Source organism: Gallinula chloropus, assembly GCF_964237585.1.
Source record: "Gallinula chloropus genome assembly, chromosome: 3".
NCBI lineage: Eukaryota > Metazoa > Chordata > Aves > Gruiformes > Rallidae > Gallinula > Gallinula chloropus.
Window position 1 is genome coordinate 3,845,155 of NC_140087.1, and position 15,022 is coordinate 3,860,176.

The 15,022-nt window shown below is 42.3% G+C and overlaps 1 protein-coding gene across 1 annotated transcript in view; it reads right to left on the bottom strand.

Annotated features, from left to right (window-relative positions):
- The window catches only part of TPD52L1 (TPD52 like 1), a gene marked incomplete at its 3' end in the record, with an annotated part of 53,596 nt that extends 40,118 nt beyond the window's left edge, over positions 1-13,478 (bottom strand). Inside the window, exon 1 of the mRNA XM_084261288.1 lies at positions 13,421-13,478. Coding sequence (XP_084117414.1) covers positions 13,421-13,424 — 4 coding nt within the window. The 5' untranslated portion in view covers positions 13,425-13,478. The remainder of the gene's footprint in view (positions 1-13,420) is intronic.
- Positions 13,479-15,022: the final 1,544 nt, after the last annotated feature.

A 15,022-nucleotide genomic window follows, 5' to 3' on the forward strand; every position in this document is an offset into this window, starting at 1 on the left:
CTTGAAGTAGATGTGAGAGAAGGCCACCTCGGAGCAACTGATACTTGAGCTAACAAGAAGGCACATCTGTGCTCAACAGACAGTATTAGTTTGGGATTGACAAGGTAAAGAGACCAGAATTGTATGAGGTAGCACAGAAGCCAAATAGGGAAGAAGGGTCATTCATAAAATCTGGTTTAGAATATGTCATAGTTTTGCATGGCCAGGTTCCGGTGAGGAAGGGGGGCTGCAGGGGTGGCTCCTGCATGAAGCAGCCAGAAGCTCTCTGCAGGCCCCAGAGAGCAAACACCAGCCGGCTCAAGGCCGGAGCTGTTGCTGACCAAGGCCAAGCCCATCAGTGATGCTCACAGCACCTCTGGGAATCACATTTCGGGAAAAAAACAATGCTAGGAGATGCTTTTTGCCACCAGAGAAGGGAGTGAGAAGATGTAAGAAACTGTGCAGACACCAAGGCCAGTGAAGGAGGGGGCCATATGAGGCTCTCCAGGTACCAGAGAGAGATTCCTCTGCAGCCCGTGGAGAAGTCCATGGTGAAGCAGGCTGTCCCTCTGCAGCCCACGGATGATGATGGGGATCAGAGATCCCATCTACAGCCTGTGGAAAACCCTATGCCAGAGTGGATGGAGACACCTAAAGGATGCTGTGACCCTGTGGGAAGCCCACATTGGAGCAAGCTCCTGGCAGTGAAACCTGCAGCCTGTGGAGAGACCCACTCATGCCAGACCAGGTTTGCTGGGGGACTCTGGGGGGGACCAGGATGGGACAGAAAAACAAAAAAAAGTCAAAGTTTGTACTTTGGGTTGCCACAGCATCCCATCCATCACCTCCTGTGAGGTTCCTACAGCACCTTACCCAGGAGGAGTTAAGCAGAGCCTCAGGAGGAACTATAGAATGAATTTGATTCAAAGAAGTCAGCCAACCACAAGACACTGAATCACAGGAAATTAAACTATCCACATATTCCTACTCATAAGACAACCTGTTAGCTTTGCAGTCTGCAAGGAGAACAGGAACCTGCAGCAAAATTCACACCAATATATATAAGAATTGGTAATGATTTTGGCAGCCAAACAGCTCCTGCTGCTAGTATTGCTGACCCCAAAATACTCTCCCACCTTCTACTCTGTGCAGGAAGCACAGCCTCCTCCAAACCATTCCTGAAGGGTCCTTTCAACTTGGCAGCTTGGGAAATACACTTCTCAGACACTGGGTATAGATGCACCGAGTGCAGAAGCATAACAGAATACAAGAGCTCGGTGGGATTGCTGATAAATCTTGAATTAACCACTTGAGTAATTCTTTAAGAACCAAAGAACAAGATAGGATCCTATTTAGTTTGTTTAATCTAGCCACACATTTTGTTAATTGCACTTAACCTAATAATTCGTAACACACACAAGGAGGAGTTGGTACAGCTAAACAGTTAGGCCAAGTCCTGGAATCTAAGTATTTGTTCTATGTTATACAGAAGAGTTTATAATTTTAGATTTAGGTGTCTGAAAGCTGGAATTTGAAGATAACACTCTATTCTCATAACCCACCTTTGGGGGTAGAAGGAACTTAACTGGTTTTCAATTCACCTGGAATCAAATATACCTACACAGTATGGATCTGTATAGATAACTACACATTGTCATAAGGCATCTCTAAGCCAAATAAAGAATTTGTAACTTCTCACAGGAACAAAAATACAGAATGTCATTTTGGTCAGATATCAAAGGCAAATGTTTCCTCCAGCAATGGAATATGATGATAGCTTTTATCCAGCACACCTCCATTTCCATCTGCTGATCTCTAGGCAAAGCCCATCTTCTCCTTTAAATTTAGGTGATCCTGAATAATCGTACTCAAAAGGATCATTAGCTGCTTATTACAAAAAGCTTGTTGAGAAGTCGTGAACCTGGTCAGCTAATGTTTCCAGGCTCCATTTTCAGAACAGTTTACTGAAAATAGAGGGAAGCTGTAAAATCAGATTAAATCATTCTTCCTCCCAGTTTACAGGATTGGGGAATATAAATATTTATTACTTACTAACTCTCAGTTAAGGCTACTTCTGACAAAATACAGGGAGCATAAAATTTCAAAGTGAAACATTTTCCAATGGCTAAATTAGTTTTCCATATGAAGTGGCAAACATATGCCTGATCAGAATCATTACTGCCAAATTACTGTGAGGAGCTAAAACAATGTTGCCTGCTTACAAAAGTAAAGACACTAAGGGAACAAAAGAACCCATCCTGCTTATTAACCTCCTCTGGTTATTAAGTTTAACTGACTTCACTGCGCTGTGACTCACAGCAAATGTAGAACTGTAAGATACCTGATACCCCCCCAGACAAATACAGTCTGATGCTTTAATCCTGCCAAGTCAAAGTCAAGTTCTGTGTAGTCAATGGCACTGCTAAAGCAGCAACAAGCAGAGAGGTTACAACTAGGACACTAATAGATTTGAAACGGAGCACGAGAGAGGACAGCATCCACCTGCTCAAACTATCCATACAAACTTGTTCCCTGCCAGTTAGCCACGTCAAGTTACACAAGTAATCAGCTCAGGCACAGTGATACCACAGCACAACACACCATATCACAACACAGCACTCTGGAGCCTGGAGCTAGGGCCTCTCCTTTGGTGGGTATCTGCACTGTTCTGCACTGCAAAGTCAGCACATGTCTTGTAGTTACTGATTCCTCTCTCTAGATGCTGTCACCCCACACATTCACTAGAGTTTCCAGACCAAGGGGAGCACCGTGAGCCCCTGAAAAGGACAGAGCTGTCCTTTAAGGGCAGGTTTCCAAGGAGCAGTCTGGCACCTTCCAGTGCACTTGAAGGGATGCCAAATAAGCCCACCTGCAAAGTGCTGCTCTCACAGGGTCTCAAAATCATGGTCAGGTATTGTTTTCTCCTGCCCAGCTACATAACCTGAAAACACACAGGTTGTTGGTCTGGGAGAGACTCTTTTTTTGCCTAATGATGCATTGGTATTAATTATGAGCCATGGAAGGTTTGGTCAGTCTGGGAAGGGAGTTGTACAAATACCTGTTCTCAAGATTAACCTAAGATCTTTGGCAGCAGAAAAAAAAGGGTGAGGAAAAGGTCAGTATGAGGTTTCAAATGGTCCTCCTTTTCCTGACAAGAATGTATGTGCTTCTTCACAGAGGAGTCACATCCAAGCCTCATTCCCTGCTCCTCTTACTCTTCCCAAAACCACTGAAGATATGATCTTGTTCCTAGCTGTGGGGAAAGCTGGAGCAACAGGAATTGGGGTGGTTATTCGAATTGTTCAGATGCAGAGCTGCTGTGATTTCAGAATTATACCAATATCCAGGTGTGGAACTGGGAATTAACTTTCCACTCATTCAGAATAGCAATTTAGTTGTTGGGTAGGTGAATAGCTTCTGATTCACTTTATAGTATGGATGTTGCAAACTCTTATGTCCTTTACTAACAGCACAGTATTTTTGGAATTTACCTCCTTGTGTTGGTTTAAAGTGCAGGTTTTCCATGTTTCATTCAAACAGGCCACTAACAGGTAAGAGGACCTGAGGATAGAGACCCCACACCACCACTTACTAGCATCTATTTTATTCTTCTCCCCCATTTTATCCAGATTAACTCAAGCCTATTTATCCTGAATTTAATTTCAATTGTCATGCCTGGTGCCCAGCAGTTCTCTTGCACTGAAAACTTTAACAAGAGCTGTCAGTGGAGCACAAGCTGTCTTAGAACCTATTCCACAAACTTCCCATCCCTCATTCTTCACGGTCAGCTGAAGAGTCCTCATTGCCTATTGCTTTCTCTCCACTTCTTCCAGATGCAATGAAGCTCAGTCCCAAAGCTCAATCAAGACTTAGCCCTGGAACATGCCATCACACGAGCCTGTCCAGAGACAAATGCAAGACCCAGACCACCTCCCTCATTCTCTCTTCCAGGCAGCCCTTCCTCTTGTGGCTTGAAATTGGTGGGGATGAGATCTGAAGGTCCCTATGGTCTCATACAACTTTATAGTCCTACAACAGATTACACTAAGAATATACTCATGTGCAACCCATTTATCCTTCTCAAACAGGCAGACTAGTGACTGTCTGGACATATGTTACTTCAAAAGAAAATAAATCTTTAAAAAGATAAGCCAAAAGTATGGGAAAGCAATAGCAGGTATAAATCAGTGCAAAGAGCTGTTTGGCTTTTACTTTAAAGAAAGTTTTAGTACTCACTGTCACATGTAATTAGATAAAATACACAGGAAACATTAGAAGTATGGGATTATCAGCAATCAGGAACTGCAAGTCATACAGAAGGATCCAACTCAAAATGACTGAGCAGAAAACCCTTTGTATTAGGGTATTTATACAGAAAATGTAGGAGGTGGAAAGCTGGGGGAACACATTTAGTGTGATCTTCTGAAAGATTCATACGACATGATGATACAACAACCATACAAGGAGATACAGTATGCTGAAACTTCACAGGCATTTTTGAGTTTTCTCCCAAAGTTCTTGGTAGTTGTGGCTAAGATTAGGAACCCAAATCTTAAAGTCTTCTGTTATATCTGATTTAATGGAAGAAACTCTCTCACCACTACTGACCTGTGCCTGTTTGCCACTAGAATCGTAGGGATGGCAAATTAAATAAGCCATTAAATAAGAAACTACAGGATCTGTGGCTATTCAAAAAATGTATATTAACCAAATGATACAATGATAAATTCCAAGGCAGACTTTTAGACTCATTCGGGTAGATTAACTAATTAAGGTGTCTTAATTAGTGCTCTTTATGAATTTTCTCCATCTTCACCTGAGGTCCATGTTTGAGAGTATTACATATCAGGCTAATTCTTATACGTTGACCATGTTAAAAACAAACAAAAAACCCCAACAAAAATAGCCCACAATATTGGCAAAGGTGTTCAGTGAATTAACAATAACGACAGCAAAATTAAAAAGGCAAGAACACCAAATTTCTTCTTGTGTACATTTTCTGACATTCATTTCCAGGAAATACATAGCTGACCCTTTATTCTAACAAAAAGGCTTTAAGAATTGAAGCCCTTTTACTTCTCTATGTTTTTGTTTAAATCACAATTAAGTCTTCGAAGCAATGTAATGGTAAGTAGAACAAAGGAACTGTCCAGACATCGCATTAGTGTCTCTGATCTTCTTTATAACATAGTCTTAATGCCAGATGTAGAGATTAAAGGGGAAAAGGGGGGACTAGAAGTGTCTACTAAATCAGAAAAACTATTAAAAATTGCAAGGATTTCCTGTGCCATTTTTTTTCCACTCCTAAGTTGTTATGGAAACATGTAAATAGGAAAATATGCTTTCATTTAATCCACCTAGAAAACAAACTGCTTGAAGGAACATCTTCCCTTCTGTGTTTGATTCTAACTGTGGACAAGTATGAACTGCTTGAGCCTAGCAACTACCATACAGCCTACCATTGTCCAGAGGACTCAGACCTCGGAATAGAAGGAAGGTTGATTTTGAATCTGCAATTGGAAAATAAACCCAGAATTTGGGTTCATCTTGGTTCAGAGAAGGAAGATACACAGGTCATGTAATCAAAAGTGTAAATGTTTTGGAGTATCCTCCTTGGAAAAGAGATATGGATGGGCAATCACCTTCATTTCTTCTCTCCATTGAGTTTTAGGACAGGAGTGGTGTTAAGTAGAGGAAGTGAGTACATCTTTTGGGTGTTCTAGGATACAGCCTACCATCTCAGAGTAAGCACCCTGCAGCAGCTCAGTACAGACCTTACTAAAGCTTTGCATTCCACCTCTTCCCCCCTGCAAAACCAGGCATTAATAACTGTATCCATATCTATGAGACAGACTTGCAGGTTTCCAAAGGAACACTTCTGGATAGACAGCCAGTTAATAGGGTGCTAATTCTTTTCTCTCTTTTAGTAAACCAAAAATAAATTAATCATGCACTGAGGATCTCTCTATGTTATTTTTTCACCCAGAAACCAATCTATGCCAGCAAAGAGAGACAATCTACACACAAATAACTGGCAGCACAGAGACTCCACAGCTTCCCCACCACACCAAGGTTGGTGTGGAGTTTGGTAATCATCCAAAAGACAGAAGTGCAATGGATAAAAGTGAGAATAGCAATCATGATAAAAAAATAAACAAAATAAATAATCATTTACTAAAAGTAGTTATCAAGCTTCAACCTAACAACTGATCTCAAGGAAATAATTATCTGAGATGTCCTGAAACACAAGGCATGATCTTACATGTTTTATCCAACAGCCAGCTCTCTTTGTATAAAATAATAATCCTGCCTGCTTAGGGAGGACAAGGGCGACATTGCTTTCTAAGCTGTAGCTACAGAAATACAAAGCAATTGTTGTGAAATGTAACAGTTTAAAGAGAGCAGATGCTTCTTTCTATTATGTCAATACTGAGAGTAATGACAGTATTGTACCACTTACTGTGCATTCTATTGATCATTCTGCACAACTTTCTGTTAGGTCAAGGGTAAGATAAAGATGCCACAAGTGGAAGGGTTATGATCTCTTTTTCTTTCTTTAGGCAGAACAGAAAAGAAAAAAAAGGGGAAAAAGAAGGAAAAAAAAAGATGAAGTCACGATGGAATAATAGGGAATGAGAAAGTGGATGACACTGAGTCACAAAAGAGACTTGTTCTCTACAAATAAGGTACTCTAGAAACTGTAACAGACTGCATACAACAAATGAAGGAATAAAGCTTATCTAATCAGACTAGAGAAAAAGCAATGTAGGGGAAGATAGCTATGACATGGAAATGCTGGCAGTCAGAGGTGGAAGTTGTCAGTCACATTTCTTAAACCCACCCTTTCATACTAAAAATACATGAAGGTACATTTTTCTAATCTCAGAATAGACAGGCACCTTGGGTCCCATCCCCAGCTGGTAGAAGTGACTGAGATCCCATCAATTGTATAATTAAGTTCACACATCTGCTTCACTGAATCAAAATTACAGAAGCTTAATGGCAGGATTTAATAACCTTTCCCTCCTAAGAAATGATCCACTTACTGTACTTTTCTAAAGCCAGGTGCAAGAGAATATCACTAGATAGCAATCTAACTGCAGCATAATTAAACTCACAAGCCCCCTCAATTAGCTTCCAACAAAGTAGCTGTGCTGCAAGAAGTGATAAAATTCCATTTTTAATTAAAAAAATAAATTCTTCAAGTAGCTATAATTTGTATCCTTTAGATCACCAAACACATAACTAGCCAGATCTTTGTAAGTCCAGTTTAAAAACGAGCAAATCTTGCTGCAGCCAGCAGGTTGCTTGCTTTCCCCACACCCCATCCAGCTATCTCAACATATAAGGCAGGTGTGTCACTTTGACCCTGTAAACTTAATAGGGAAAATAGACAGGAAACAATTATAACTGGGTACGTGATAGAGTCTTTATATTCCTCAGGCTCAAATTCATTATTCCCTTTCCTTTAATGCAGATTAAATGTCTTGGTATTGTTATGTATATTAAAATACACCTTTAGAACTGCTGAGAGTTAAAGGACAAATTATCCTCCCTTTTATCTGCCCAATCTCTCACATTGGGAGAGCAAAGATTACAGTTTTTAAGGACCAGGATCACCTTTTTGCACACCCTTGGCACAAAAAGTCCATGATCTGTGACTAAGCTTTGTAGGCAGCACCATATTTACAAACTACCAACAATAAATCACTCAACAAGCTTGGAAACAGGCAGGGTCCTAGAGATTTCCTGAAGTGTTTATGTTAGACTATGTAAGGCCACCGACAAGAGGTAGTGAATCAACACACTCCTCAGAGGAGGCATGTCTTGTGTCTTCCACACCCCCTGCCTCAGTTTTGAAGTACCACCTAGTTCAGTTTGTAATATCCTTTAACCCCTTCATAATTAAAACTAGCTACCTGGCATCAGTGGGCTTTTGCCTTCCCAGAGGGAAGACATCAGACAGTGTAGACTCTCTCCAGACTTCCCTCTACAAAGTTGACCTACCCTTGGATGCATTTACCTGCAACACAATTGAATTCCCTTTTAAAACCAATAAAATAAAGCTCATTTATATTAATTATTTGAAAATAATCCATTTTACCAAAGACAAAAGCCATGTATTAGCTTGCATGGGCTCTCTGAGATAAAACAAACCTGTATTTGTTACAACAGATACTCCATGTATCACAGAATCACAAGGTTGGAAGAGACCTTTGAAGATCATCAAGTCCAACCATTCCCATCCTATGCTAAACCATATCCCTAAGTACCTCATTTATCCTTTTTTTGAACACATCCAGGGAAGGTGACTCAACCCCCTCCCTGGGCAGCCTCTTCCAGCCCTGACAACTCTTCCAGTAACAATTTTTTTTCTAATATCCAATCTGTCCCTGCCCTGGCACAGCTTCATGCCATTGCCCCTTGTCCCATCTCCTGTCCCCTGGCTGAAGAGACCATCGCCCACCTCTCTACAACCTCCCTTCAGGTAGCTGTAGGTGGTGAGAAGGTCTCCCCTCAGCCTTCTCTTCTCCAGGCTCAACACCCCCAGCTCCCTCAACCGCTCCTCATAGGATTTGCCCTCCAGCCCCTTCCCCAGCCTGGTTGCCCTTCTCTGCACTTGCTCCAGGACCTCAATGTCCTTCTGATGGTGGGGAGCCCAGAACTGCACCCAGCACTCGAGGTGTGGCCTCACCAATGCCCAGTACAGGGGCACAATCCCCTCCCCAGACCTACTGGCCACACTGGTTTTGATACAAGCCAAGATGCCATTGGCCTTCTTGGCCGCCCGGGCACACTGCTGGCTCATGTTCAGCCTGCAGTCACCCAACACCCCCAGGCCCTTCTCTGCCTGACAGCTCTCCAGTTGCAAAGCAGCTCTCATTTTGCCACCTCGCTTCTTGTGGACACACTGGCCGGCAGCCAGGGAGCCACTGCTGAGAAACCTGGAATTTGGAGTTAACGTGACGCTAATTCTCTGGACACAGCCCGCACAAAATGCTTCTCAATCAGAATAGCACCAGCCAGCCAGGCCTGTTCAACTCATTTCTTTTTCTGCCAGATTTTTTTGCCAGCACCCCAAACTGTGAATTAAGGTACTTATTATTCTGCTCTTAATGTTAAGCTCCATCTTAAGGTCTTCAGAGCTTTTGGCATCGTTAATTTCATGGGTTTGCCCACTCAGTGTTTTGAAGCATGCCATTACCAAGAAATGTGTTTGCTTCGTGAGGCTGTGGGTGGGGACATCTGGGGTTTAGGGCCCCAGATAACTGTGAAGTTCCCATAGTAACAGGTTTCTTGGCCTTTTCTCCCCTGGGTAGGGTTTGAAGACAGGAGGCATGGCTCTGTAGTCAGCCCCAGTTAGGCAGAGGACCATGCTGCTGGGGAGATGCTATTTATCAGATCAGGAGATGGCCACTGGCACTTCCAGCCATACTCTTCACTCCTCATCTTTTGAGGTTCCTGATTTACCCTCAAATACCAGCCAAAACGGCAGCAGTCACAGTGTGGGGTTTTTTCTTCCTTGAAGATCAACTGGGAAGATAATCCCTAAACCAAAGAGGGTTGGCTTTTCTGACAGCTGCTCTGGACACAGGAGATGGCAGGCCAGCTGCTGGGAGAGGGAAGGGGGTTAGCTAAACACACGGCTCAAGTTGCTACATGATTGAGATTGCATTAGATCACACTCAGCATCAAGAACATCACTCAAACCTCTACCATGCAGGTCACACAGCTTGTTATCATGCCTATTGTAACTCCAGTGTCTTAAGAAGTTGTAGAACAAGCGCACAAGAGAGTCCTTGTCTTCTCTTTGCTCTTCTGCTACCTTAGTAAGAAGATTTTTCTGAGGATGTTGTTGCAGGATGGACAATAACACAATGTACTTTTCCAGTGCTTGCACCTCTGCTAGCCATTTTCATTCACATTACAATCTCATTCTCTCTTACCCTTCCCCTGTCCTTGATCCCTACGTGCAACAGGCAACTATGTCCAGAATGCTGCTACTCCCCTTTCAGGACGTGTTCATGCTCCTTATTTCTGTGCAGACCTGAACACAACTGAGCAGCCTTCTAATTCTGGGTGTAGGTCTAAATGTAGTTCCTTGAATGAATACAAACTACTATCACTACACACCCTTCTTTATTCCCTGTCCTTGTTGCAGACTTCACCTATATTGCTCATTATCTACGCTTCTCTATTTCTGAAGCAATTTAAAACCATGAGGGGACACATTTTTTCCTTTACCTGTGGAATTTGACTTTCAGTTTCCCGAAAATATCTGTTACATAACTCTACAAAGACCTTATTTAAGTCTTCAAAACTGCATTGTTACTCAGTTTATATGAATGACATTGTTCAGCAGCCTTTTTTTTAAAAAAAAAAAAAAGAAGTCAGGCCATTCAAGTAGTCCCTCTTTCTTCACCATCATCTTTTCTTTGCTGTCAAAGCTTCTGTGGCACCATACCCACAACACAACTGAAGGATTTACTCTTGCAAGACCACATAGGCGCTTCAGTATTAGGTTTCTCATAGGTTCTTTGGTATTCTCACATGCTCGTTGCAGTGTACAGCACTGGTTAGATAGTTTAATTACATGGCAAACATCATTCTCTCTGATTATGACTTTGATTCCTTCCTCCCACAATAATAAGTTAATAGCTGCCATCTGCCTATTAGAATACTTTGAGCAGAAGATAATCTTCTGTTCCTGGCATAATCGCCCTTCTAACTCGGTAATGTACATACATTTTACTTGTCTCTAAGGAAAATCTGGTTGTGTTTAAACACAACCATCTCTGATCACCTTTTAATGAAAATTTAGCATGAACCAACCCAGCAGAGGAAGAACATAAAGCACCTGAAACCTACAGAAGATATTCTAACTAAACACATTCGCCCTGTGTCATTCTCTAAAACATTGGTTGGCATTTCCCAGAGTGACCTATCCCTGATCTACTCAGTGGAGTTAAGAGCATTTTAATTGAAGTGTGAAACACAGAAAGAAGAATTAGATAAGCACCTAAAATGCCTGAGCCAACACCAGCACGACAAGTTACTCCTGAATCCACAATGAAAACAAATATTCCAAGGCAACGATGCAAAACTTGAAGGTGGTTACGAGAAGATAACCCCAAAGGTGCACCACTTCAGCTCCCCCAGCTGGGATGGCAATTTCCTGGTGAAGAAACTGGTAGAAAGAGAACCCCTGAACAAAGAGGGGGGCACAGAAAAACCTGGCTTTACTGAAAAAGCAAACATGGAAAGCTTCACCTCCTTTCTTCTGACATCTATAAATATTTACAGAATAAAAGACATGCAGCCATTGTTATCCATACCATCCCTAGTTTTTAATCATTCTTTAAATGATTTACTTACAATTTATAAACTATTAGCTTTATTTTTCAGGCAATTATTAAATAGAACTTTAAGGCACGGCACAGGTACTGAAGGGAGACAACTTCAGTATTCAGATGGCTAAAGAAGAAGGGTTTTTCACAAGTTAAAGCAAAACTCAGGCAGAAATTGGACTGTACAAATGGAAAGAATAAACAGAAAGAATGGTTCTCAGAAGATGAAGAAACAGTTTGGTCAGAATCTGGTCCTTACAACTTCACTGACCAGCAAACAAATGTCGCCCTTTCAGCAAGAAAGCACATGAAAATAAACTGCATTGCCTGCCACAAAAAAAAACCACTTTGTGCAAATGCTTTTTACTGGGAAAACCAACACCACATCTATAGCCACTTTATGCCTGCATGAATATCAAAATGTTTTCAGAGTGCAATTTTATATCTCCCTCTGCCAAAAGCACTACTAGAGCCCTAATCCTCATGTTATACTAAATGCTAATCTTGAGTTTGCATCTTGAAGAATATGTTGTTGTTAAAAGTACTTTAAATTCTATTATCTTACAAAACCACTAAAAGCTTAATTTTGTTTCTAAACCAGCAAAACTGACAAAAAGATTGCTTTGCCCATTCTAAGTACTTTCATTACTTTAAAACACTTTATTGACTGGGTTCTTGGTGGGCAGCAAGTATAATTGTGTGCTAAGGTTAATTAGTAGTGACAGTAGGATGACTTTACAAAAAATGAACCCCAGAAGTCCCAAACAAATAAACAAACCCAAAAACAGAAGTAAGCACTTCTCCCTACAGCTCTCCTTGCTCCAGAAGGAAATGAATATATGAACAAGATGTTACCTTCCCTTTTCTGGAAGCAGCAGGAGGCACTAGATCTCCTTCTGATCTTTTCTGATCTACCCGTTTCTCCGAGCCCCCTGGATTCTCCTCCAGCAACTTTATCCAGAGAGTTTAAGTCCTACATGCAGAGAAAAGGGAAAATGCCCCATGCAGGAGAGGAAAATGGAAGACTCAGTGTAAGACCTTTCTCATCATGGTAAGATGCTACATGGGGCAGTATCGCTTCACACAGGTTGCGTTCCTGCACTAGTTTCACACTTCCAGATAACAGTATTTGCAGAAAGATCCTCACTGTTAGCATTGTGCTTCTCTTTACAACGTGAAAGAGAGGGGGAATGAGAGGCAGCACAAGAGAAAGAGGAGATTTAGAGCTGAAGTGCCACACAAACACTTGCTAAATGACTCTTTTACAGTTATCCAACTGATACGCTTAACCACACCACGGATGCCGAAGTGTAATGACAATAGCCTAGTGAGCTACTATAATATGATTTTCATCCACAGATCTCAAAGATGGCTAAGCAGCATTACCTCTGTCCTAAAGAATCAAATCAAATCAACTCATATGACCAAGATTTTGGAGAAGGTCAGTGTGACATCTGACATTAGAACCCAGATCTGTCAGTCCCCTCTCACCATTTCTCAAATACGAAAGGTTTAGAGAACACAGCAGCCAAACCCCACAGTTTTAGAGAGCAGCAATATGACTAGAGCAGGCTACATTTATAAAATTTGGCCTTACAACTGTGCATTTCTATGAGATATAAATAAAACCAGATCAAACTAGCTTGCTCAGATCACATAGTTATGTATTACCTCAAGAGGTATTTTCTGGTTAATAAGAAAGATGTGATTTTACCCTTAAAATGCTTTTGAAACAAAGGACGACTACAGGTTTTCCAAACCCAAATTCCAGGATTATGCTAAAATATGCCAAACAACATCCAAATCTCTAAATACAGCCACATAGGACATCCTTCAACCCCTCTGCAATCTTCTGCTGAGCTTGTGCCACATCCTTGACCTTCAAAGCAGCACAAAGAATCGCAGGCTGGTTTGGGTTGGAAGGTACCTCAAAGATCATCTAGTTCCAATCCTCCAGCCATGGGAAAGGACACCCTTCACTAGGCCAGGTTGCCCAAAGCCCCATCCAATCTGGCCTAAGCAAAGCACCTCAAAAGTTCCATGCATTTCTATACTGCACAGGTCAGTGAGGCACATCAGAACAACATTGGCACTCATCTTTCCATTGGTACACTTGAGAACACTGACAGAGAGCAGACTCAGACTACACTTGTGCTGCCTCACAGTAGGACTCAAACCAGCAGTCTTGTGAAAATAAGAAGATACAGGAGAAAAAAAAACAGATCAAGATTCTAAAAACATGTTTTAGGGCTTGATTCTGCATGTTCTGCATTTTTTGTCTTCATGGTTGTAAAAGGTTTTAGAGGAGGTATCTCTTTCCTATCTCTTTTCCAAATCCCACTGTGTTATATTCTCACTTCTCATGTGTAGCATAAAACCACTCAGATTTTCTCAGCTTCAGCAAACTGAAGTCAACCTTGTGAAAAGTGTCATAAAACTGACAGCAGTACAGGTTCAAAAGGGTAAATCAGAAGCACTGATCATCAGACACTTGTTTGCTTAAAAACTGATATACCAAATACCTCATTCCATGCGTATATATCCCCCTCCTTTTATTATAAAAAGGATGAAAGAGCAATTATCTTGAGCCCTGCACACTCTTGTTAAATATTTAAGGATCCTACTGTAAATTACAACCCTACTGTTTTCACTTGACCTCATCTTCATGCGAGCTGATGGACACAGCGGCTGAGACTTCCACCGCGCACTCAGAGACTCAGGTTATCCCTGGCTGGTTCAGTGGCCCCAATATCCTCCTGACCTTCTGCCCAGCCCCTTCTCCGGCTTTCCATCACCAGGCAACAGTGAGCTCCAGAGGGCAATCATAGAATCATAGAATCATAGCATGGCATGGGTTGGAAGGGACCCCAAGGATCACAGAGCTCCAACCCCCCTGCCACAGGCAGGGACACCAACCTCAGGCCTGGAGCTACACAAGGCTGCCCAGGGCCCCATCCAACCTGGCCTTGAACACCTCCAGGGACGAGGCATCCACCCCCTCTCTGGGCAGCCTGTTCCAGCACTTCACCACTCTCTCTGGAAAAAACTTCCCCCTAATATCTAATCTAAACCTTCCCTCCTTTAGCTTTAGTCCATTCCCCCTTGTCCTGCCATTATCTGCTCTTTTAAAAAGTCAAATCCCCTCCTGCCTATAAGCTCCCTTCAGGGACTGGAAGGCTGCAATGAGGTCCCCCCGCAGCCTTCTCTTCTCCAGGCTGAACAAGCCCAGCTTCCTCAGCCTCTCTTTGTAGGGCAGGTGCTCCAGCCCTCTCATCATCCTTGTGGCCTCCTCTGAACCCTCTCCAACAGTTCCACATCTTTCTTGTATTGGGGGCCCCAGATCTGGACACAGGACTCCAGCTGGGGCCTCACGAGGGCATGATGGCCACAGCACTGCTGCTGCAATGAATCCCTACGTGCTTCTTACTGCCACCTTCCCACTGCCAGGCTCTCTATCTAGACTTGTATCTGTCTCAGTAACCACATGAGTAGCTAGTGAGGAGGAAGAGGGAGAGACAATGACGACCAAGATGCCAATGCCCAGTATAGCTGGTGTGCTCCCAGGATCAGCTGTTTCTGGGACCACTAAGAGGAAGAAGTGACCAAAGATAAAAGGACCCAGAGGCTTAAGGACACAATTTATGTGAAATACAATTTATAGTTTTTATTGCACGGATGAATATTTACATGGAACA